Genomic DNA, 25559 nt, shown 5'->3' on the forward strand with positions numbered 1-25559 from the left:
GTGCCAAGTCCAGGGGCACAATCTCTTCTCTGGTCCTGCTGGCCACTCTGTTTCTGATACAGGCCAAGATGCCACTGCTGCCTTGGCCGCTTGGGCCACTGCTGGCTCATGTCCAGCCCGCTGTCAACCAACATGCTCAGGTCCTTCTCTGTCAAAAAGGATCTGTTTTTTTACGCATTATCTTGATAAAAGTAATGTTCACTTTTATGTGGCAGTTGAATGCACACGCACATGCATGTGTGTACTTTGTGTTCAACATCAAGTGTGAAGAGGAAGCTTAGGGGAGGCTGCTGAAGTGAGGTTCGTGTCAGGTGGATGTTGGTCTCTTTTCCTGAGTAACAAATAGTAGGAAATGGCCTTAAGTTGCACGAGAGAAGGTTTAGACTGGATATTAGGAAATATTTCTTCACTTTGAATTCTGGGTTCTGTTTTGGGCCCCTCAATACAAGGCACTGAGTTGCTTGAGTGCGTCCAGAGAAGGGAAATGAAGGTGATGAAGGGTTTGGAGCACAGGGGGTATGAGGGGCTGCTGAGGTACTTGGGGCTGCTTAGTCTGCAGAAGAGAAGGCTAAGGGGACACCTCATTTCTCTCTGTGGCCTCGTGAAAGGGGGTTGTGGCAAGATGGGTGCTGGTCTCTTCTCCAAAGTGACAGGTGATTGGACAAGATGAAATGACCTTGAGTTGCACTGTGGAGGTCCAGACTGGATATTATGAAATATGACTTCATGGAAAGGCTTGTCAATTGCTGGCAGAGGCTGTCTAGGGAAGGATGGTGGATCACCATCCTTGAAGGGATTGAAAAGGCATATAGATATGGTACTGAGGGACATGGTTTAGTGGTGTAGTTGGCAGTATCAGATTTATAATTGGACTTGATGGTCTTAACGGTCTTTTCCAACCTAAGCGGTACTATGATTCTGTGATCAGGTGCTGAGAGAGGAATTCTGAGTCAGAAGCTTCCTGAGAGGCGGCCAGGGGCAGTCTTCAAAAGGTAGAGCAGCAGAGCTTATGGCAGAGGCAATCTGGTGTTGGGGGCACAGCTGTCACTTGACCTGGACACATGAGCTTCATTGCTAGAAGGAAGGAATCCAAATTCTTCTGGGAGAGATATTTTAGAGGGGCTACACAACACTATAGCCAAACCAGAAGCTGAAGCAGAGGGTACACAGCAGGATGGGCATCAGTGGGCAAAACCAGCTGGATTCTTGTGTGGAGGAAGATGTTTGTTGTCTTATCTCCTGCAGGACTGGGTTGGGTATTAAATGGTGCATCCTGCCTAGCAGCTACTTAATTAACTCAAGGATTGCAGAGGTCTGTGGTGTTGATCTAATTGTTCGGGCTCTCCTGTTGACCCAGGAGGTGCCTGTAGGGAGAAATGAATATTTTCCATTTGTTTAAATAATCTGAGAGATGAAATGCTGAAAACAGTTGAGGGAAGAAATGTTGTTGAATCAAGTAATTAAAGGTCATATCATAATATGCTTAAATCGAAATTACTTAGGCCACTTTCTTTGCATTTCCTGCCTTTTATGTGCCTGCCTTTGCAATTTTAATGAACCAAAAGCACTTTGCCAAAGTATCATAGAGTGGTTTGCGTTGGAAGGGACCTTAAAGATCATCCAGTTCTAATCCCGCTGCCATTGGCAGAGACACATCCCACTAGACCAGGCTGCTCAAGGCCCCATCCAACCTGGCCTTGAACAGCTCGAGGGATGGGGCAACGGCAACTTCCCTGGGCAGCCTGTGCCAGGGCCTCACCACCCTCACCATGAAGAATTCCTTGCTAATGTCTAGTCTGAATCTTGCCCCTTCCAATGTAAAGCCATTCTTCCCTTGTCCTATCACTCCGGGCTTTTGTTAGGAACCCCTCCTGCACTTTCCTGGAGCCCCTTCAGGTACTGGAAGCTGCTCTTAGATCTCCTGAGAGCCTTCTCTTCTCCAGGCTGGACAGTCCCAACTCTCCCAGCCTGTCCTTAGAGCAGAGGTGTTCCATCTCTCTGATCATGTTCGTGGCCTCCTCTGAACGCGTTCCAACGTCTCCATATCCTTCTTATGTTGAGGATTCCAGAACTGGGCATGGGACTCCAGATGGGGTCTTACAATATTAGAGCAGAGGGTCAGAATCCCCTCCCTTGCCCTGCTGGCCACACTTCTTTTGACGCAGCCCAGGGTGTGGTTGGCCTTCTAGTTAAAAAACTCTTTTAATTACAATGGACCATGAAAACCTTACTCTGACCTTGATTTTTTAGTGCAGCAGTGTAGTTCCATTGGGGTGGGATTGTCAGGTAAGAAAGCACCATGAAACTGCGGGAATATATCTGTGGGATAGAGTGAGGATAACTGCCTTTTCCAGTTGAGATTTTCTTTGTTAGGAGGATGACAAGAAGGAAGTATGCAGGTAAAAAGAGGGAAGTGTGGAGCCTTCTGGCAAGTCTTCACTTGAGTCCACCCTTCCTTGTGTTACGGAGCCAGGAACCGATGTGTACATAGAGTAGTTTGGGTTGGAAGGGACCTTAAAGATCATCTAGTTCCAACCCCTTTGCCATGGCCAGGGACATCCTACCAGATCAGGCTGCCCAGGGCCCCATCCAGCCTGGCCTTGAGCACCTCCAGGAATAGGACAGCCACAACTTCCCTGGACAACCTGTGCCAGTGCCTCAGCACTCTCATGGCAAAGAAATTCTTGCTTATGTCTACATGTGTTTTACTCATGCACATGTCTTGTCTTTCTCCTTTGGCCTGCATGTCTTCAACCCATGAAATATGAAGTTGCAGTGATTTGTTTCTCAAGAAGTAGTCCAGGCAATGCACCAACACCTAGTTTTCTTCATTTTTCAATGTTAAGGACTTCTATTTCAGTTTTTTTAGGTCAGGGGAAGAATGATACATGTCTCCTGCTTTGCTTTCTGAAGTGAATAATAGCGTCAGACCTTTCTCAGTGCTGATTACTTTCGTACTGTGGATTTGCAGTCGCGCTGCTTGGTTCGGTTTCTAGAGTTGAATGGTTGGCTGTTATTGTTGTTGCGTTCAATTAAATGTGCTCGGGGCAGCATCCAGCGCTGCAGGAGAGGAGGTCAGTGTGCAGGTAAATGAGGTCATTTTCAATTGTGCTGGTACAGCATAGTTAAGGCGTGCTGAGTTCACCACCAACATCCTTATGATGTGTTAATTGTGGTTTTGCTCATCTCTGTGGACTCTAATATCTTTTTTTGGGTTCATTTCTTGGGGAGCATTACTTTGTTGTGAAAACTAACCTTGGTATCAGGAATCTGCCAGTCCAAACTGGAGGTGCTGACCAGCTCCACTCTCTGCATGTCAAAGTTGTCTACAAAGAAGTGCAGTTTTATTTTTTTAACTGCAAGGCTTTACGACACGGCTGGGTTACGTCATGGGTGAGTGCACAGGCAGAAGTCGGAGATGTTTCAGTAAGTGGAAATGCTGTGGAAAAATCAGAATGATTTGGGTTGGAAAAGACCTCTAAGCTCATCCAGTCCAACCATCAGACCAACCCCACCATGCATACTAAACCATGTCACAAAGTGCTACAGCTGCATGGTTTTGGATACTTCCAGGGATAAGATTCCACCACTTCACTGCGCAGCATCTTCCGATGCTTCACTACTCTTTCAGTAAAGAAATTTTGCCTAATAGCCAATCTAAATCTCTCGTGGCACAACTTGAGGATAGTTCCTCTTGTTCTGTCACTTGTTTCTTAAGAGAAGAGACCAACACCCACCTCAATGCAACCTCCTTTCAGGGAGCTGCAGAGAGTGATGAGGTCTCCCCTCAGCCTCTTATTCTCCAGGATGAACAGACCCAGTTCCCTCAGCCAATCCCATAACTGCTGTGTTCCAGACCCTTCCCCAGCTTTGTTGCCCTTCTCTGGACACGATCCAGCAGCCTTCTGTCTTCCTTATATGGAGGGGCCCAAAACTGAACCCGGGATGCAAGGTGCAGCCTCACCAGTGCCAAGTCCAGGGGGATGATCCGTTCCTTACTCCTGCTGGCCACACCATGGCTGATCCAAGCCAGAATGCTGTTGGCCTTCTTGGCCACTTGGACCACTGCTGGCTCATGTTCTGCTGCTGTTGAGCAGCTCCCCAGGTCCTTTTCTGCCAGGCAGCTTCCAGCCACTTTCCCGAGCCTGTAGCACATCATGAGGTTGTTGTAGTCCAAGTGCAGGACCCGGCACTTGGCCATGTTAAACCTTGTTAATTGATCCCAGAACTACGGAATTGATGGGAGAGGTGGCACAGGGAAAGGAATCATAGAATCATAGAATAGTTCGGGTTGGAAGGGACCTTAAAGATTGTCTAGTTCCAGCACCCCTGCCATGGGCAGGGACACCTCCCACTAGATCAGGCTGCCCAAGGCCCCATCCAACCTGGTTTTGAACACCTCCAAGGGTGGAGCAGCCACAGCTTCTCTGGGCAACCTGTGCCAGTGCCTCAACACCCTCATGATGAAGAAATCCTTCCTAATCTCTAGTGTGAATCTGCCCCTCTCCAGTTTATACCCATTCCCTCTCGTCCTATCAGTAGAAGCCTTTGTGAACAACAGGAACTAGAGGAGAGATTAACCGTGGATAAGACGTCATGGAGAACAGCGTAAGAGGACATAGACCTACGTTGCTGTGGGAAGTGGGATGCAAACAAGGAGCTTAAAGTATGGAAATGTTTTCTCAGGAACAAAGAAGATGCGGCTCTGTGTACCCATGTGCATAGTTGGCCTCTCCTGGCTCATCCCATAATGAATATGTCCTAAACACTGTTCTCTGCCTTTCTGTGCACTTCATATTAATCTCCTCTAAAGGCATTCAGAGTGATTAACATCTGCCTAGAAAACGCTGGGTGCTTGTAACCTTGGGCACAGTTGTTGAGGGAGAGTTTTAACTTCTGTTGCTTGAATGTAGCTGCTGCCTGTGGCTGTCTTCAGCGTGGTATGGGGAGAGTCTGCCAGTTAAAAGAACCACGTAGTGAGCAGAGTTCTTACTCTGTGAGCAGTCTGGAATAATGAAGTAGAAGGAAGTATTCCAACACAGTTTCTATACATTTTATTTACTGCTTGCCTTTCAGCTGGAACAATGAGAATCAAAAAAAAAAGGCTTTCACTTCATTTCTGCCCTTCTTACTGCAGAACTGGGATTCAGCTGCTGCTGCAGAACAGTTTCATGTTTTGGAATTCATGCTGTAAGTGGAAATAAGAGACGTTTGTTGGTGTGCGATTCTGTAGAAATGCCTTCATTACAAAATTTAAATTTTGGCCCTGCTTGAAATTCTCTTTTGTCTGAATTACAAAAATAGAAACATTTTCCTAATACTTCTTGTCTTGAAGCCTTCATTGAATCATAGAATGGTTTGGGTTGGAAGAGACCTTAAAGCACATGCAGTTCCCACGCCCTGCCATAGGCAGGTTCACCTCCCACTAGACCAGGCTGCTCAAAGACCCATCCAACCTGGCCTTGAACACCTCCAGGGAGGGGACAGCCACAGCTTCTCTGGGCAACCTGTTCCAGTGCCTCAACAACCCTACTGTGAAGAATTTCTTCCTAATGTCTAGTCTATATCTTCCCCTTTCCAATTTAAAGCCATTCCCCCTTGTCCTGTCACTACCTGGCCTTGTAAAAAGTCCCTCCCCAGCATTCTTGTAGGTAACTTAGTGTCTTGCCATTGTTGACCTTAGAGATTGTGAAACAAAGAATCCTTTTAGAAAACCAGATTGAGAAGCTGGTGTCAGAAGGTTGTACCTCACTTCATGTTACCTGCTGAGGTGTACAAGAGTTTATGCTTAAAGGAACTGCTTTGTATTATTCTTTAACAGTTGTGAAACCTGATCATTTGTGTCAACTGTATGAAAGAGAAAGGCAGATACATTTTTATTTTGTTGATGTATGCAGTGTGTGTGTTCTAGTGATTCACCCATCAGTTTGGAAATCATACACGTTCTTCAGTTTGCTGCTTATTCATGTAGAATATCATACCTTTCATAGAATCACTTGGTTGAAGAAGACCTTTGAGATCATCAGGTCCAACCGTATCTGTCCACTACAAAACCATATCCCTGAGCACTTCATCTACCTGTCTTTTAAACGCCTCCATGGATGGGGACTCAATCACCTCCCTGGGCAGCTTCTGCCAGTGCTTGATGACCCTTTTGATGAAGAAATGTTTCCTGATGCCAAATCTGAACCTCTGCTAGTGCAACGTGAGGTCATTTCCTCTCATCCTATCACTTGTTACTTGGGAGAAGTGACAAATACCCACTTCACTACAGCTTCCTTTCAGGTAATTTTAGACAGTGATTAAGTCTCTCCCTCCTTTTCTCCAGGCTAAACAACCACAGGTCCTTCAGCCCCTTCACCAGATTCCTTGCCATTTTCTGTGTGGGCTGAGTTGGGGTTGTTCAGGCTGGAGAAGGCTCCAAGGAGACCTGATAGCGACCTTCCAGACAGCCTGAAGGGGCTACAGAAAAGCTGGAGAGGGGCTTTTTACAAGGACCTGTAGTGATGAAATGAGAGAGAATGGCTTTAAATTGGAAGGGGGAAGATTTAGATTAGACATTAGGAAGAAATTCTTCACGCTGAGGGTGATGAGGCACTGGCACAGGTTGCCCAGGGAAGTTGTGGCTGCCCCATCCCTGGGGCATCAAGGCCAGGTTGCATGAGGCCTTGAGCAGCCTGGTCTGCTTGGAGGTGTCCCTGCCCATCACAGGGGGTGGGAACTGGGTGATCTTTAAGGTCTCTTCCAACCCAAATCATTATATGACTTTATGATCTCTTTGTTGGTTTTTTTTTTTTTTTAAAAAAAATAAAAGTACCTGGCTAGATTTATAGAGAAAATAGAGTTTCTTTCCCTTTTTATCACTTTTTGTCCCTTAGTATACTTATCAATAACTTTATCTCATTCTTTTTATCCCGTAATTTCCGTTATCTCAGGCAGTCTATTGCATTAAACTCTTAGTGCCTAATACTGCTTCATTTGCATTGACACGTGCTTGAACTCAGCCTCTCTGCTCTTAGTTAATGCACCAACAAGCATCGATATCTCTCTGGAGGATTATCGTGTGGCTGTTAGCTCTGCTAATAACAACCATTCATTTAAGCTGATGAAAGTTTATTAAATAAGAAAACATGGAGTAATGAAGGTAGAGTAGAGGTGTCTGGCATCTCTCTGTGGCTAAAAGAAACCACAGCTACACGACAAGATGCTGTCCTTCATGAAAAGGAGCAGCGCCTGTAACGTGGTGCTGCACACATGGAGAATGGGCAATGCTGAATGTTAATTTTTATCACTTCTAGTTATAGTGTGGATGCAGTGATGAGTTCTTTGCTTAAGACAGTGGCTCCTGCTGTTTAATCATAGAATCTTAGAATGGTTTGGGTTGGAAGGGACCTTAAAGATCATCCAGTTCCAACCCCCCTGGCATGGGCAGGGACACTTCCCACTAGATCAGGCTGCCCAGGGGCCCATCCAACCTGGCCTTGAACATCTCCAGGGTTGGGGCATCCACAGCTTCTCTGGGCAACATGGGCCAGTGCCTCACAGCCTTCATTAGGAAGAATTTCTTCCTAATATCTAATCTAAATCTTCCCCCTTCCAATTTAAAGCCATTCCACTTGTCCTGTCACTACATGGCCTTGTAATAACATCCTCCCCAGCTTTCCTGGAGCCCTTTCAGGTACTGGAAGGCTGCTCTAAGATCTCCCCGGAGCCATCTCTTCTGATGCATCCTTTGTTGGGAGTGCTGTCCGAACAGCTTGAGAGTTCTGTGGCTTTGGTTGCATTTGCTTCCTTTTGTACCCATGAACCTGTTTGTATTGCAAACCTTCAGGTGTGCATTCCTTTGGCTGTTTGGCTGCTGGTAGTCCCCTTCTTAGTTTTTATTTTTTAAGGAATGCTAAGGACTTTATTCCGAGACATTTACTTTTGTATCATTTCGTCTTTGAATAGAGCTGATGTAGAATGATTTAGATAAATCTGATTGCATTTTTAAAAACACAACTTTAAAGCTAGCGAATGGTGAGTGCAAAATTGTAATAAATTCTTAGTAAAGCATTTGAAACCTGTGGGGCAAATACAAAGAAATGTGACCAGCAGGTTGAGGGAGGGGTTCTCCTCCTCAGCTCTGCTCTTGCAAGACCTCACATTGAGCCCTACATTCAGTTCTGGAGTCCTCAGCACAGGAAGGACATGGATGTGTTTGAGTGAGTCCAGAGGAGGCCCTGAAGATGATTCAAGGGTCGGAGCACCTCCCATATGAGGACAGGCTGAGAAAGTTGGCGTTGTTCAGCCTGGAGAAGAGAAGGCTATGGGGAGAACTTAGAACCTTCCAGTACCTGAAGGGGGCTACAAGAAAACTGGTGAGGGGCTCTTTCTCAGGAAGTGCAGGGATAGGACAAGGGGAACGGTTTTAATATGAAAGAGGAGACATTTAGATGAGATCCTGGGGAGAAGTTTGCTGTAAAGATGGTGAGGCACTGGCACAGGTTTCCCAGAGAAGCTGTGGCTGCCCCATCCCTGCAGGTGTTCCAGGCCAGTCTGGATGGGGCTTTGAGCAACCTGATCCAGTGGGAGGTGTCCCAGAGGATGGCAGAGGGTTGGAACTGGGTGGGCTTTAAGATCCCTCACAACCCAAACCATTCTGTGATTCAAGGCACTCGGCTATCACAGGCAGTGGGGCAACACATGGCTCTTCTCCCTGGAGTTGTCACTAGTGGAAAAAGTCTCCAGAAATTTTGTGACGCCAATAGATACTCTGACTTTTCCATTTTGGATAGACATTTGACCATGCTGTTGAATCTGCTCATGTTTTGTGTTAAAGTCCAAGATAGCAGTTGGATAATCCATTTCTGTTGTTTTCAGCCACCCTGTTCTTTGAATACTGCTTTTGGTTTCAGCACCTTATTACTAGAAAGACATTGATGAATTAGAGTGAGTGGAGGAGGAGGTGGAATGATTGATGCATGACAGGACTAAGGCAGGTCCGAAAGAATTAAATTTATGTAGCTGGAGCAAAGGACAGCAAGTGAAGAACATAATTTCTTAAATACTTCAAAGCTTGTAGAGGAAAACAGTAACTTAGGTTGGGTCTTTGCAACTTTAACTCTTAAGAGAACAAGGACACTTTTGCTTTGTGTTAATGTGTTTATAACAGGTTTGCTTTGATGTTTTCATGAAGCAGAAGTCTTATAAGTGTGGGATATAAAAGTAACTTTGGTGAAGTATTACTTAATTAAGGCAGTGCTATAGTGTTAAGGAAAAGTCTCAGTCATCTACTAGACCTTGTCAGCCTGTCCTCATATGGGAGGTGCTCCTGCCTTCAGATCATCTTCGTGATCTCCTCTGGACCTGTTCCAACATCTCCATATCCTTGTTATGTTAGGGATTCCAGAACTGGACACAGGACTCCAGGTGGGGTCTCACCAGAGCAGAGTAGAGGGGCAGAATCCTCTCCCTCCTGGCCACACTTCTCTTGATGCAGCCCAGGACACAGTTGGCCTTCTGGGCTACAAGTGCATTGCTGGCTTATGTCGAGCTTCCCATAAGCCAGCACCCCAAGTCCTTCTCCTCAGGGCTGCTCTCGATCACGTCATTCCCCATCCAGTATTGAAATGGGGGATTGCCCTGACCCAGGTGTAGCACATTGCCCTTGGGCTTTGTTGAACCTCATGAGGTTCACACAGGCCCACTTCTTGAACTTGTCCAGGTCCCTCTGGGTGACATTCTCTTGTTTAAGAGAAAACAAACCCCACAGTCAAAAAGTAACCCTTTTGCCCTGTTCCTGTACAGCTCCTCTGTCCTTCCTCCATTAAATTAGCATCCAGTGACTGCTGCTTGTCTCTGGATGAGCTGTTTTCTTGCAACCTGAGCACTTTTTTTGTGTGTGTAACTCAGAATATTTTCAAGCTCTCCTCCTCTATGCATCATATGTTCAACATATCCTTTTCTTTCAAGAACAGGAAGGACCTCTGTTGCCAAAATATTACGAAGGAGACATCTTTAGTCCTCAGTCTTTTCCAGCTGTTTGTTTGCTTTTAGCTTGTTAATTCTTACAAGATTGTTTAAAGGTGAAGAAAATCAGTAGCAATTTCTTCCACCAATACCCAGTGTGTTAATCAACGCTTAGTGCAGTTCATCAGTGATTTACAGCTACTCATTAATCTTCACATCCTGTGTATCTTTTCCCCTTTTCCTGTTTGTAAGGGGAAGGCAGCAATGAGAATAAGGAATGCCGATCTCTAATCTGGGTGCTTTTTCTATTTTCCATATTTTTTAGCTGAAGGCTTCCGACTTTAGGAGCATCCGGATGCTCTTTAAGTTCATGACCATCTTATCTACCTCCTGTTCACTGATTTGTCTTGATGCCAGTTCACACTGTGGAGTTGGTAGCAGACAATTCCCAGTCTTTAGATTTCTTAAGTGCAGCTTGGGTGAAAGTTTCCGCGCTTTCCATTATTACCTCTCATCCTGTCACCTGTCACTTGGGAGAAGAGACCAACACTCACCTCGCTACAACCTCTTTTCAGGGAGTTGTAGACAGTGATAAGGTCTCTCCTCAGCCTCCTTTTCTCCAGGCTAAACCACCCCAGGTCCCTCAGCCACTCCTTGTAAGACTTGTTCTCCAAATACTCAGCAGTCTTCTGCTTTCTTGATGTTTTCCCATTCCACAAGGATAATTAAAGGACTGGAACATCTCTCCTATGAGGAAAAGCTGAGAGAACTGGGACTGTTAAGCCTGGGGAGGAGAAGGATCAAGGTAGGTCTTAACACTGTGTGTAAATATCTGAAAGGGGAGTGCAAGGAGGACAGATCCAGGCTTTGTTTGGTGGTGCCCAGAGCCAGGACCACAGGCAGTGGGCACAAACTGACACATAAGGAGGTTCCCTCTGGACATCAGGAAGCACTGCTCTGCTATGAGGATGACTGAGCATTGGTACATGTTGCCCAGGAGGAGTCTCCAACCTTGGAGGTACTCACAAGCCATCTGGACCTGATCCTAGTCAACCAGTTCTAGGTGGATCTGCTTGTGCAGGTAGATTGGAACCTATGACCTCCAGACCTCTCTGCCAGCCTGATACTGTGATATTGTGATTCTCTCATTGTCTATAGAAAACGTGGGGATTTTGTGGGACAGCCTCAAATTTGGGACCTCTTGCTTAATTTATTGCTAGTTAATACAACTAGCAATAAACAAACTTCTCATGAGTGATTTGGTTTTTGAGGTGGGAAAAGAAGAGAACACCATCAAAACCCACTTAAGTAAACATGTTTTCTCACTTTTCTCCACGTGCAATATAAGTCAAACACCTTTACTCCCGCCTTCCTTCTCAACTTGTTTTCTCCATGGCTTATGCTCAATCTGTCACGATTTCTCTGCAGAAACGATGGGTGGCTCAGAAATTCAATATCATCTGTAAGGGTTTCTTTGTGCTACTCTGGTTTCCTTGGCAGGACTTTGGTTCTCCGGGTTTTCCTCTGCTACGCTTTTCCTTAGAGTGCCTGCTGTGATGTGGATCACCCATAAACTGTAATCCCTCTGAGGGTGTCCCTGTTCTAGCGTGTGGGTCAGTCCCAGTCCCTCAGAGTGGTCCCCCTCCGAGAGTGTCTCCAGCAGCTTGCAGTTGCTGGTTTCTTTCTTAAACATCTTGGAACAGGGGTGAACCTGTTCCATTCATCCTGAACCACAATGACCCACTAGAATATTCCCCATCAGGTGTAATTTGGCATCCTCATGAACTTCAGCAAGGCCAAGTGCGAAGTCCTGCTCCTGATTTGAGGCAATCGTAAGCAAAATACAGGCTGGGCAGAGAATGGATTGAGAGCAGCCCTGAGGAGAAGGATTTGGAGTTGCTGGTGGATGGGAAACTCATTGTGACTTGGCAGTGTGCGATTGTAGCCCAGAAATTCAACCGGATCCTGGGCTGCATGCAAAGAGTTGTGACCACCAGGGCAAGAGAGAGGATTTTGTCCTTCTACTCTGCTCTTACGAGACTCCACCTGGAGTCCTGTGTTCGATTCTGGAGTCCTCAGCGCAGGAAGGACATGGATCTATTGGAGTGAGTTCAGAGGAGGCCATGAAGATATCTGAGGGCTGGAGCACCTCTGGTACAAGGACAGGCTGAGAGAGTTGAGGTTGTTTAGCCTAGAGAACACAAGGCTGCAAGAGGATCTTACAGCAGCCTTCCAGGACTAAAAGCAGCTACTGGCAAGCTGGAGAGGGGCTTTTTATCAAGGAGTGCAGGGATAGGACAAGGGAGAATGGTTTTAGGCTGAAAAGGGAAGATTTGGATGAGATATTAGAAACTTTTTGCTGTGAGGGTAGTGAGGCCCTGGCACAGGTTGCCTAGAGTAGTCGTGAATGCCCCATCCCTGGAGATGTTCAAGGCCAGGATGGATGGGGCTTTTAGCAAGCTGATACAGTGGGAGGTGTCCCTGCCCATGTCAGGGGAGTTGGAACTGGATGATCTTTAAGGTCCCTTCCAATCCAAATCATTCGATGATTCTGTCCTTTAGGTGCTCACATTTGTGCTGTTATAAGATTGAGGGATCAGTTCTCTAATATGTCATTTGCTCTTAAATTTACAATGTGTTCAAGTCTCTGAGTAGACACCATCAGTTGTAGGTTTTCTGTCTTTTTCACAATGGAAAATCCCAACAGCTGGAGTACAAGTACCTTCCTGTCTCTTAGGCAGACTTTTCAGGTTAGATTCTCACCCCACACCAGTCAGGTATAAATTGAATTCTGCAAACTGCTTGTTTAGGTCTGGCTACGCACATTTAAGCCATTTTTTAGACATTTTCCTTTCTTGTACCTTTTGAAAGCAAGTTCCCTGTAAAAGCAGTAGATCAATTCTCCTCCTTTTAAATGTCAGCATTGTCTTTATTCATCCAGCAAGGGAGCTGAAACCTTCTAGGCTATTGCTGTTTGTTTGCTGTTTTATTCAGAGGATCCAGCATTTCTCCTTTTGTCATACTGTGTTTCTGTATGACTTGACTTTTTTTCCTTCCCATTATGACCCAGCATGTTGTTTTCTTTTAACCTTTCTCAGTTGTTTGTTCATGTTTTCGTATCCGTTGTCTGAACTCAGAATAGACTGATGTCCCAACCTGAAAGCATTTTGTTTTCTAGTTTGAACAACTATTTTGCTGTGTTTTTCATAGAATGATAGGATGGTTTGGGTTGGAAGGGACCTTAAAGATCATCCAGTTCCAACCCCGCTGCCCTAGGCAGAGAGACTTCCACTAGATCAGATTTTCCCCCAAAGAAGCACGTAGTTATGGGTTTTCATTTCGTTACTGCTTGTAGACTTCCAGACACTTCTAAACTGTGGAGGTCTTGAATGCAAAACCAAATTCCTCTTTTTCCTTTTCACATCTACAGGCCTGGGGAAGGGTGGCTGGAAAGGTGCCTGGTGGAAGAGGGCCTGGGGGTCTTGGTCAACAGTAGCTGAACATGAGGCAGCAGTGGCCCAGGTGGCCAAGAAGGCCAACAGCATCCTGGCTTGGATCAGCCATGATGTGGTCAGCAGGAGTAGGGAAGGGATCATCCCCATGTGTTTGGTGCTGGTGAGGCCACATCTTGAATCCTGCATTCAGTTTTGGGTCTCTCAGTACAAGAAGGACATTGAGGGGCTGGAGCGTCCAGAAAAGGAGAACGGAGCTGAGGGAAGGGACTGGAGCACAGCTGTTATGAGGCGCTGCTGGGGAACTGGGGTTATTTAATCTGGAGAAGAGGACGCTCAGGGGAGACTTCATTGCTCTCTGCAGCTCCTTGGAAGGAAGGCTGTAGTTAGGTGGGTGCTGGTCTCTTCTCCCAAGTAAGAAGTAATGGGACAAGAGGAAATGGCCTCAAGTTGCACTAGGGGAGGTTCAGATTAGGCATCTGGAAAAATTTCTACTGAAAGAATGGTGAAGCGCTGGAAGAAGCTGCCCTGGGAAGTGCAGGTGTTCAAATAACAAATACATGTGGCACTTCGGAACATAGTTACGGAGACACAGTGATGTTGGGCTGATGGTTGGACTGGGTGGTCTTAGAGGTCTTCTCCATCCTTACTGATTCTGTGATTTTATGATTTAACAATGCTTTTTGGAAAACTAAAATACTATTGAAACCCCTTCAAAAGGAACACGTGGGTTTGTCTGTGAGCAGGTGGGAAAACTGGCCAAAATCAAGAAAGACCAATTTTAACAAATACCATGTTAGTACTTCTGTTGTAGTTTGTTATCAAATGCTAAATTAAAACCTTCCAAATTGGATGTTATGATAGGCGAATGTTTTGCTACGTTTTCGTTTTAAGGCAATTAAGCTCTGCTATAAAGTGAATGTGACCTTTAAACAAGCTGTGTAATGGTTCCATTGCCACGGTTATTTGCTCTAAACTTGCAATTTTTAGCTCATACAAAGCAGAGCTCTTTTTTCAGGCTTATTCCATTGATCATTATTTTCTAAAGTGTCACAGCCTATTATTGTAGATAATAATAAATAGATACAGATAAGCAGGTTTTAATAGCAGGAATGGCTGCCAGATTAAGTAACCCAAATTATCTTGTAACTAAGGCCAATAGTTTTATTTTTTTTTAACTAAATACAGTTCTTTTATATTTGTTTATTTAGTTTAATGTGTCTTTCAGTGGGACACCCAGAATTCTTCCAGAATTTTAAACCAAAAGAAAAGGTGTGTGTATGGGGGGGTTTCTACCATTTCTTTGGTACAGTAACTTTTTAAAGGAGAATATAGAACCATAGAGTGGTTTGGGTTGGAAGGGACCTTAAAGATCATCCAGTTCCAGTCCCTCTGCCATGGTCAGGGACACCTCCCACTGGGTCAGGTTGCTCAAGACCCCATCCATCCTGGCCTTGAACACCTCCAGGGAGGGAGCATCCACAACTTCCCTGGGCAACCTGAGCCACTGTGTCACCACGCTCATCAGGAAGAATTTCCTACTGATATCTAATCTAAATCTTCCCCATTCCAATTTAAAGCAATTCCCCCATGTCTGGTTGCTCCAGGCCTTGTAAAAGTCCCTCTCCAGCTTTCCTGTAGCCCCTTCAGGTACTGGAAGCTGCTCTAAGGTCTTCCTGGAGCCTTCTCTTCTCCAAGCTGAACAACTCGAACTCTCTCAGCCTGTCGTCATAGCAGAGGTGCTCCAGCGCTCAGATCATCTTTATGGCCTCCTCTGGACCTGTTCCAGCAGTTCCATATCCTCCTTATGCTGGGGATTCCAGAACTGGACCCAGAACTCCGGGTGGGGTCTCACGAGAGTGGAATAGAGGGTCAGAATGCCCTCCCGCGACCTGCTGGCCATTCTTCTTTTGATGCGGCCCAGGACACAGTTGGCCTTCTGGGCTACGAGCGCTCATTGCTGGCTCATGCTGAGCTTCTCAACGACCAGCACCCCAAGTCCTTCTCCTCAGAGCTGCTCTCGATCACATCATTCGCCATCCTGTATTGAAATGGGGGATTGCCCCGACCCAGGTGTAGGACATTGCTCATGAGGTTCACACAGGCCCACTTCTTGAGCTTGTCGAGGTCTCTCTGGATGACATCTGTATCAAGATATTTGCCTATTAATTTACCTTCCAAGTCTTATTTCTTCCTGTAGCTCCTCTTTGCACCTCATACCCTGCTAACAGAACAATGTTGGAGAGCTCTATTACCTATAATTATTTTTGTGTCCTCATACTCACAGACAATCCGGTTATCTGCTCCAACGTCCCACCCTTGGAAAAATAATAATCTATTATTCATTTCCATTTAGCACAGCCATCTGGTGTAAGAAAAAGGCTTGAAGTCCCTCAGGTGCTTTTTCTGCACCCTTGAACCACTCGTAGTTCTCTTCTGGTATGTCTAATTTTCAGATTTTCTGCAAAAGGCTGCTATGCCATTATCAGTCTTAACCAGAATCTTGTAGCAATAACTCTTCCCCTCTGTATACAATTCTACATCTCTTAATGCTCTTGTTAGGATGAACTGCACGTGGTAGGTAAGAGGAGTATTAAAAACCTTGTGGCTGCTTGGGAAATCTCATCTCAGCTGAGGGGAGAAAAGAAAGGGGTGAAAATCTAATTAAATGTGATACTGTGGCATGTTGTGTAGCATCTTTAATCTTCATTATCCAACACGCTTACCGCAGTGAGGATAAGGAATAGAATCATAGAATCATAGAATAGTTTGGGTTGGAAGGGACCTTAAAGACCATCCAGTTCCACCCCCTCTGCCATGGGCAGGGACACCTCCCACTGCCCAAGGTCCCATCCAACCTGGCCTCGAACACCTCCAGGGATGGGGCAGCCACAGCTTCCCTGGGCAACCTGTTCCAGGGTCTCACCACTGTCATAGTGAAGAAATTCTTCCTTATGTCTAGTCTAAATCTGCCCCTCTCCAGTTTAAACCTGTTCCCCCTCGTCCTGTCACTACAAGTCTTTGTGAACAGTCCCTCTCCAGCTTTCTTGTAGGCCCCTTTCATGTACTGGAGGGTCTCTATGAGAGCTCCTTGGAGCCTTTTCCAGGCTGAATGACCCCAACTCTCTCAGCCTGTCCTTGTAAGGGATGTGCTTAAGCCCTCTGATCATCTTTGGGGCCCTCCTCTGGACCTGTTCCAACAGTTCCATCTCCTTCTTCTGTTGAGGATTCCAGAACTGGAGACAATACTCTGCATGAGGTCTCTCAAGAGAGGAATAGAGAGGCAGAATCACCTATAGAGGAACAAAAAGCAGGAGCGGTGCTTTCATTGCACCCTCAGTTTGGGTTGTGTGTGCTGGGTGGTAATGACAGTGAAAACAAGGTTTGGTTCCCTCCCTGACTTTTTGGAGAACACAGTATTGTGCCAAATCACAGTGTGTCCAATTGCTTGGATGTCCCACTCCAGTACTGGCAGGGTCATAGGCTGCAGTGTGAATCCTGTGTTCAGTTTTAGGCCCCTCACTACAGGAAGGATGTTGAGGCTCTGGAGCGTGTCCAGAGAAGAGCAACGAAGGTGGTGACAGGGCTGGAGAACAAGTCTTACGAGAAATGGCTGAGGGACCTGGGGTTGTTTAGCCTGGAGAAGAGGAGACTTATTACAGTCTACAACTCCCTGGGGATTCCAGAACTGGACCCAGGACTCTGGGTGGGGTCTCACAAGAGCGGAGTAGAGTGGCAGAATAACCTCCTTCAACCTGAGCTGTGTGTTTGAGGTCGCTTTTTGGTAGCTGTGGATAGCCTTTGGCCTCACCGCTATCCTCAATAGCAGGCGCCGTATGGGATGACTGATTATAGAGTGGTGAAGCCCTGTAAGAGGCTGCCCAGGGCAGTGATAGAGTCGCCATCCCTGGAGGAGTGAAAAAAAGCATGTAGATGTGGCCCTTTGGGACATGGTTTAGTAGGCACCGTGCTGTTGGGCTGAATGATTTTAAATCAATGCTCTCTTCTATACCAAACATTCTTTGTTATTTCTACTTTCTTACCACACCAGCATTGAGATTTTGGAAACTGCTGAGGGATACCATGATATTTTTATTGTTTTAGTAACTCTGGAAGTGATCTTTTAAATACTTAATGGTTTAGTACAGTTTAGTAGGGGACAGGTGTAGTTGGAATTGATCTCAAAGGTCTTTTCCAAGTAAACCAATTCTATGCCAAGTAAACTGGGAGGGGAATGAATTGATAGCGTTGCTTTTATGCCCTGATTTTGTCATTCCTGGTGCCTTTTGTCCACACTTGCTTTTAGGATGTAAATGGGAATGAAGTTCCTCAGGCTGGTGCCCACTGGATGTCAGCTGATTGCTATTGAAGTACATCAGCAGAGAAGAGTTAACTATGGCCCCTGATGTTGCTGCATTTCTAGATCCCTCTGCTGTCACTTTGTTGCTTGTATGAAGTTGTCTTCCTGAATTTGAGCCTAAAATCCTTTCACTTTTGAGTTCAAAAGTACTTCTGAGCAATAGCTCTCATGAGTCTATGGCTGCGTTTATTGAAATGGTGGAGTTGGAGGACATAGCAGCTATATAGGTGCCGAGGCCTCCTAAGCTTTTCCAGCTATGTCATGATGTCACTTTAGGCAAATAAAATTTAAGCCATCTTCTCCCTGTTTATAGACTCAGGAATAATGATTCGTTGGTATTTCTGTGATGGAAAGAATAAAGACAAACAAACATCATCACCAGGGCCTCTTCCCAATGCTTTTATGCTTGATAATCCTCTTATTTCATGATAAAATGTGCTTTGATTTTCATTTAATGAACTTGTTTCATACATATGCTCCAAATATTTGAAGATCGCTCATTAAATCTGAGTTGATTTGGTATTGGAGCCTTTTTATATATTGAATTTTCTTTTAGGAGTAGAAGTAAAGCAATACTACTTAAACTTGTTCTGCCTTAAAAGGATTTATGGATGGAATAATCATGGTATTCAGACACTCTCCTAATCAAAGAGAAGGGTCATGAGAGATGACTATATTGACTGTTGCGAGTTTTGGTGTGTGTTCTCCTTCCAGGTGTCAGCGGTGGACTCCTTGGAGGGTCCCCTTCTTCAGGTGGAAGGATTGAGTGATCTGCGGCTGGAGCTCCACAGTAAAAAGATGAACATGCACTTAGTCCTGATAGATGAATTACACCGTCATCTTTACATCAAGTCTACCAGCCGTGTAGGACAACGCACCAAGGAGAAAGGGAGAATCAGGTGGGTTTGATGTGGTTAGAAGGTTTAGATTAGACATTAGGAAGAATTCTTCATGATGAGGGTTGGGAGGCACTAGCCCAGGTTGCCCTTTGGGAATCCTCAACATAAGAAGGATATGGAACTATGGGAACACGTCCAGAGGAGGCTACAAAGATGATCGGAGGACTGGAGCAGCTCTGCTATGAGTGTGAACTGAGAGAGTTGGGGTTGTTCAGCCTGGAGAAGAGAAGGCTTCAAGGAGACCTTTGAGCAGCCTTCCAGTACTCAGAGGGCTACAGGAGAGCTGGGAAGGGACTTTTCATGAGGGCATGGGTTGATAGGACGATGGGGGATGGCTTTGAACAGGAAGGGAGATTTAGACTAGACATTAGGAAGAAATTCTTCACAGTGAAGATGATGAGGCCCTGGCACAGTTCACTCAGGGAAGCTGTGGCTGCCCCTTCCCTGAGGTGTTCACAGCCAGGTTGGATGAGGCTTTGAGCAGCCTGGTCTGGTGAGAGGTGTCCCTCCCCATGCCAGAGGGGTTGGAGCTGGGTGATCTTTAAGGTCCTGTCCAACCCAAACTCTTCTATGATTTTATGACGCTAACCAAGGGCAACAGACCTGGAGGGGAAGAGGGCAGCATTTTCTCTGTCTTAAGTAAAACTTTCTTGGGGAAGTGCCATTGACTTTCACCTCAAGTTTTCATTTTTAGCAAGCAAATTTCTCCTGCTTGTGGCTGTGTGGAGGAGAAAAACACAAGATATCTTGATGCACCTTCGAGCCTGTGAACAGCCTGTTCTTGTTCTTTCACTTTTGCTTAGTGATTTTGTTGGTTTTTTTTTGCTGCTTCCCACAGGATTATGATGTGGTCAATTCCTTTTGGTGTTCTTTTCCTTCCCTGACGTGTATACTGTTCCCACAAATGTCATGAGTATGAGGCTCAGGGCAGGCAAAGGGAGGAACACAAGGAAAAAATGCACTTCTTTTCTAACCAGTGTCTGAGGTTTAAAGGGCTTTGAGCTGACCACAAGTTTATAGCCAGAGGCTGCAGTATTGAAGTGTCTGAGCAGTGTCTTGACTGTGTTGTGTTTTAAAGATGTTGAAACTTAGCTGTTTGGTGCCTATGATCAGTGGAAATGCAACTTAAGTGCAGGTGCTTGGCTCATTTTTCCTGAATTTTCAAGTTCTGAGCTTGAGGGCAATAGAGTTGTTGGGAGGGAAGGAAGAAAGATAGTGGGTAGAAAAGAGAGAGGCAGTATTGGGAGATTTTGGAACCAGGGGAGGTTCAGATTAGACATCAGGAAAATTTCTTCACCAAAAGGATTCTCAGGCGCTGGCAGATGCTGCCCAGGGAGATGGTGGAGCCGCCATCCCTGTTTAAAAGCCAATTAGATGAGGTGTTTAGTAGTGGGCAGGTACGGTTGGACTTGATGATCTCAAAGATCTCTTCCAACCAAGCGATTCTGTGATTCTGTAACTTTTGTAGAGTAGGAGAGGTGATGAGCAAGGGTGGAGAGCAAAAGGGGAGCCAGTGGATGATAAAGATGCAGAGAAAAGATAGATTAGTTTTTTATTAAGAGAAGGAATAAAAGATGGTTCCCAAAAATAAGAGGAGACATGGTAACTTACATTAGATGAGTTTATCAAATAAAGGTTTGATTGAAGTTAGAATTTCTAGGAAGGAGAGTTGCTAGCAAGTCATCAAGCTCTTCCTTACACGTCTTGTTAATTAAAAACAGATGCAAAGCTTTGGTGTACCGAGCCTGTGCGACTGCTAATTAACTGCAGTTTTGTACGACTGCAACAAGGGACCCTTATCTTTTTCTTGTTTCTTGTTTTTTTTTTCATATTCCCTGTTGCACATCACTGATAGTTGATAACATGGACTCTTGCATCAAGGACTGTCTCATTACTTTGTGTTAGTGTGCTGCCCTAGACTGGCTGTTGACCAGAATGCAGTGATGTTTCTAAGTCTTGTGTTGGTTTGGGTGTGTTCTATCTAACAGTGCTAAGCTGGAATGCATCGCTAATCCCTGTAAGCCTGGTATTGTACTTGTATAGGGAGTACAGGTGTTTCTTACATGGGGTAGTAAGCTTAGCCCTTGTCTTTGTGGATTTCTGTAAGCATTTTGATCTCTAAAGGAAGATACTGAGTTCCATTGTAGGGGCCTTCTGTACTCGTGTCTCTTAAAAATGGTTTCATAGAATCATGGAATGTCGAGTTGAAAGGGACCCACAAAAGTCATCGAGTCCAACTCCTATCCTTTCATACGGAAACCCCAACATTCACACCATGTGTTTGAGGGTGTTGGCCAAATGCTTCTGGAATATTGCCATGGCACTGTGACTGCTTCTCTGGGGAGCTGTTCCAGTGCTCCACCACCCTGTGGGTGAAGAACCTTTTCCTAATATCCAACCCAAACCTCCCTGGCACATCTTCCTGCCATTCCTATCCTTCCTATCATTGATCACCAGAGAGGAGACATCAGCACCTGCTCCTCCTCCCTCCCTTGTGAGGAAGCTCTAGACTGTGATGAGGTCTCCCCTCAGTCTCCTCTTCTTCAGACTGAACAGACCAAGTGACTTCAGCTGCTTCTCATATGATTTCCCCTCTAAACTCTTCACCAATTTTGTGTCCCTCCTTTCTTTCTTGCCACATCCAGCCTTTCATTGTGCAGCTGGGTCAGCTTGATATATGTTTTTGCGAATAATACTGTGTGTGAATTTATGATGAAAATGACCGAGTAGGAAGTCTTCCCTTTCTGAGTAAGAGGATTTGTTTGGAGAGGGATATGTGTAGGTGTGCACAGAACAGGCATTTGGAGAGAAGGAAAAATGTTGGAGGTTTCTAGAGGGAACTAGAAAAGCTTGAAAGATTAGAGAGTGGACAGGAGCTGTGGAAATGGGAGCACCTCTTCTCCTTGATATGTGGTTTTCCGGAAAGATCTTAACAATTCCATGTTAATCAAAAGAAGTGGGAATTGGAATGGGCTGCCCAGGGAGATGGTTGAGTGGAGATCTTGAAAAGATAGGTAGACGAGGTGCTCAGGGATGTGGTTTAGCAGTGGACAGGTATGATTGAACTCGATGATCTCAAAGGTCTTTCCCAACCAAACAAAATGGTTCTATTGCTTAGGCCTACACATTTGAGAAATAAATACGTTATTTGTTGTGAACGAAGATTGTAAATAATAGTAAACTACTTCATTTCTTTCCTCTCACACAGTTCCCTTGTGAAAGATGCCTCTCCTGTAGCTCTTATGGACGTTACTAACTTATCTACACCTCGAAAGTTCCTTGAAACCTCCCAGTTCAGTACTCCTGGAAGCTCCAGTGGTGAGTATTTGCCATGTGCATCCCTTGCAAAATTAACTTGTAGGTCATCACCTGGTTTTGCAAGAGCAGTAATAGGCCTATCATGCCCTCTTTGTGGATGCCTGCAGATGTCGTGACTCAAAAAGTGAGGAAGGGATTTGTGCAATTACATAAAATGAGTGAGTGCTGTGTCCAGGGGCAGAACTTGCCCATACCTGCATTTCCTCTTGGCAAGCTGTACTTCCTTCCACCTCTCCCACATCAGCTTCAATTTAAACCCCTTGGTTTTCTATGCCCATTCTGATCTTGATAACGTTCTTGATATCTTTGATTTTCAGGGCAATCCCAAGCACAGAAACTGGCTGGGTAACGAATGAATTGAAAGCAGTCCTGAAGAGAAGGACTTGGGGGTTTTGGTAGATCAGAAGCTCAACATGAGCTGGCAACGTGTGCTCGCAGCCCAGAAAGCCCGCTGTATCCTAGGCTGCATCCAAAGCGGTGTGGCCGGCAGGGTGAGGGAAGGGATTCTGCCCCTCTACTCTGCTCTGGTGAGACCTCATCTGGACTCCTGTGTTCAGCTCAGGAGTCCTCAGCACAGGAAGTACATGGATCTGTTAGAACAAGTCCAGAGGAGGCCATGAAGATGATCCAAGAGCTGGAGCACCTCCCATATGAGTTCAGGCTGAGAGAGATGGGTTTTTTTAGCCTGGAGAAGAGAAGGTTCTGGTGAGGCCTTAGAGCAGCCTTCCAGTCCTTAAATAGCGCCAGTAGGAAGGCTGCGGAGAGTCTCTTTATCAAGGAGTGCAGGGACAGGACAAGGGAGAACGGTTTTAATCTTAAAGAGGGGAGATTGATATGAGTTATTAGGAAGAAGTGGTTTCCTGTGAGGGTGGTGAGGCACTGGCATAGGTTGCTTAGAGAAGTCGTGGCTGCCTCATCCCTGGAGGTGTTCAAGGCCAGGTTGGATGGGGCTTTGAGCAACCGGATCCAGAGGGAGGTGTCCCTGCCCATGTCAGAGAGGTTAGAACTGGATGATATTTAAGGTCCTTTCCAACCTAAACCATTCTATGATTCTGTGATTCTGTGATCTTGGGCAGAAGAGATCTTTGCAGTCGGTTCAGTTTGCATGGAGGTCATTACATTTAATGTAGGCAGGCAGGCAGGTGTGGGTGTTGCAGAAGTTTTTTTTCTGTGTTGGAGCCAAGAGGTCAAAGCTTTTCCTTGTGGGAACTTTGACTAAAGGTCAGTCTGTGCACAGGAACAACCTGATGGTGATCTTTGTGTACCTGTTACTACAACAGATGCTGGGCAAAGCATGCAGTTTCCTTGGTGCTTTTGTACGAGGCTGTGAAAGTGCTGCACAGATGGGGTATTATTCCTTGGGTTGTTTCAGTAGATTAATAAGTGGGGTTGTCTTTGTTTAATAAATGAATAATACAGAAGTGACCTATATCTGTCCTCACCTTTGTTTCAAAACCTGACAGTTTCAGTATTCCTCAAATGCAGAGAATCTTTTTTTCCCTTCTTATCCTTATTAATTCTTTTGTCCCTTACTTTTGTCTGCTTGTTTCTTGTTTTGCTTGTCATCCTCACCTCCTAGACTCTTCCATTTGATCATTCTTATCTTTCCCTCACATAGAGAAGAGAGCCTTCTCTTCTCCAGGCTGAACAATCCCAAATGTCTCAGCCTGTCCTTCTAGCAGAGGTCCTCCAGCCCTTGGATCATTTTCGTGGCATACTATGGAGTTATTCCAACAGTTACATATCCTTCTTCGGTTGGGGATTCCACAACTGGACACAGGACTCCAGGTGGGGTCTCACCAGAGCAGAGTCGAAGGGGAGAATCCCCTCCCTCGCCCTGCTGGCCACGCTTCTTTTGATGCAGCGCAGGATATGGTTGGCTTTCTGGGCTGCAAGTGCACATTGCCGGCTCATGTCGAGTTTCGCATTTACTCATTGGTGTTTAAAATCACTAATCCTAACATGCCACAATGAAGAGTTATTTCCTATCATATTTGAATTAAGGTTCTGGGCTGCAAACAACAGGTAAAAACCACAGCAGTGGCCTCTAATGGCATTGCTCCTTTGACTCCAAATCCCTGAAAGCAAATGCTCTGATGGTTTTATCCTCAACCCTAGTACATCAGTATAGGTCAGTTGAGAATCTGCCTTAAAAATTCTCATTTCTGCAGATCTGTTCTTGCTCTTCACACCCAACATGCCAGAAAATGTCTTAACTGGCTCCTGGTAACACTCTGTATCATTCAGCGAAATGCTGGGCAAGCGTCCCTCAGACTAGGAGAGATGGACATGATAATATAAGAAATAGTATATGCATAAAGTCTGCATGTATTTTTGCATCAAGTGCACAATAGTCTTATGTATATTTTTCCCACATAATTTTATTTAATAGTAGCCTTTTCCAGGGCTGCAGAACTACCAGAATATTTAAAACCTATGTGTATGCATAATGAAAGCTGTTTCTGCCTGTAGTCATTTAATTCTTTGGCTTTTTCTTGATGAAACAAAGTGGCCGTGCATATTAATATGTGTCGTTCCAAAGCACTGACTCATTCAATCCATCTCAGCAAAGATGCCAAAATTTGGAGTCCTTTCTGCATTCGCTTCCCAAAGGAGATGTTACCTTGTGCTGTAGAATCTTTATAAGGAAATTAAAGCTGTTCCTGCCGCACTTAAAACAAACAAAACCTTCCGTAGCGTTCACCTGAGGATTGTTGATACAGAGTTCACTGGTAACGTTTTCCCTTCATGCCAGTTCAGAGAAATAAATTCACTTTTAAATTATATTTCTCTGCTTGAACTTTGTGTACTCTGAAGGGTATTTATGCAGGTTCCCGCGTTGCCACGCTCTTCCTGGAACTATAAAATAGACTCACCCAGAGCACAGCAAACCCAAGAGCGCCCTGTCTTGATAACTTCCTGAGATTACTTCTTAAAAACCCAGCAGATGCTGAGCTGAGGTGGTGGCAATGAATATCTTTATCGATAAGATTTACGTATGCCGTGCTGAACAGATCAGAGATGGAATACTTCAGTGACCCAGACTTCACAGCTGTCAGCAGAATGGAGCTTCAAAGTCCAATCACTGTGGTTGGGCCTGTGCAAAGCTCATGAATTTCAACAAAGCAATGGCAGCGGGGTTTGAACTGGATGGGCTTTGAGGTCCCTTCCGACCCAAACACATCCACAACTTCTTTGGGCAACCTGTGCCAGTGCCTCACTACCCTCAGCATGAAGAGTTTCTTCCTAATGTCTAATATAATTCTTTCCCTTTCCAATTTAAAGCCATTCTTTTCATCCTGTCACTCCAGGTCCTTGTGAAAAGTCTCTCCCTAGCTTTCTTGTAGCCCTTTCAGGTGCTGGAAGGTCACTCTAAGGCTTCCCCACAGCCTTTTCTTCTCCAGGCTGAACAACCCCAGCTGTCTCAGCCTATCCTCGTAGTAGAGTTGCTCCAGTCCTCTGATCATTTTTGTGGCCAACAGTTCCGTGTCCCTCCTGTGATAAAGACTCCAGAGCTGAACACAGGACTACAGGTGAGGTCTCATGAGAGCAGAGTAGAGAGGGAGAATCCCCTCCATC

General features: G+C 45.4%; 1 protein-coding gene across 1 annotated transcript in view; it reads left to right on the plus strand.

Annotated features, from left to right (window-relative positions):
• The window catches only part of EXOC4 (exocyst complex component 4), a 479192-nt gene that overhangs the window by 33971 nt on the left and 419662 nt on the right, over window positions 1-25559 (plus strand). Inside the window, exons 4-5 of the mRNA XM_054084687.1 lie at window positions 18478-18662; window positions 21871-21980. Coding sequence (XP_053940662.1) covers window positions 18478-18662; window positions 21871-21980 — 295 coding nt within the window. The remainder of the gene's footprint in view (window positions 1-18477; window positions 18663-21870; window positions 21981-25559) is intronic.

This window comes from Cuculus canorus, chromosome 1 (assembly GCF_017976375.1).
Source record: "Cuculus canorus isolate bCucCan1 chromosome 1, bCucCan1.pri, whole genome shotgun sequence".
NCBI classification, from domain to species: Eukaryota; Metazoa; Chordata; class Aves; order Cuculiformes; family Cuculidae; genus Cuculus; species Cuculus canorus.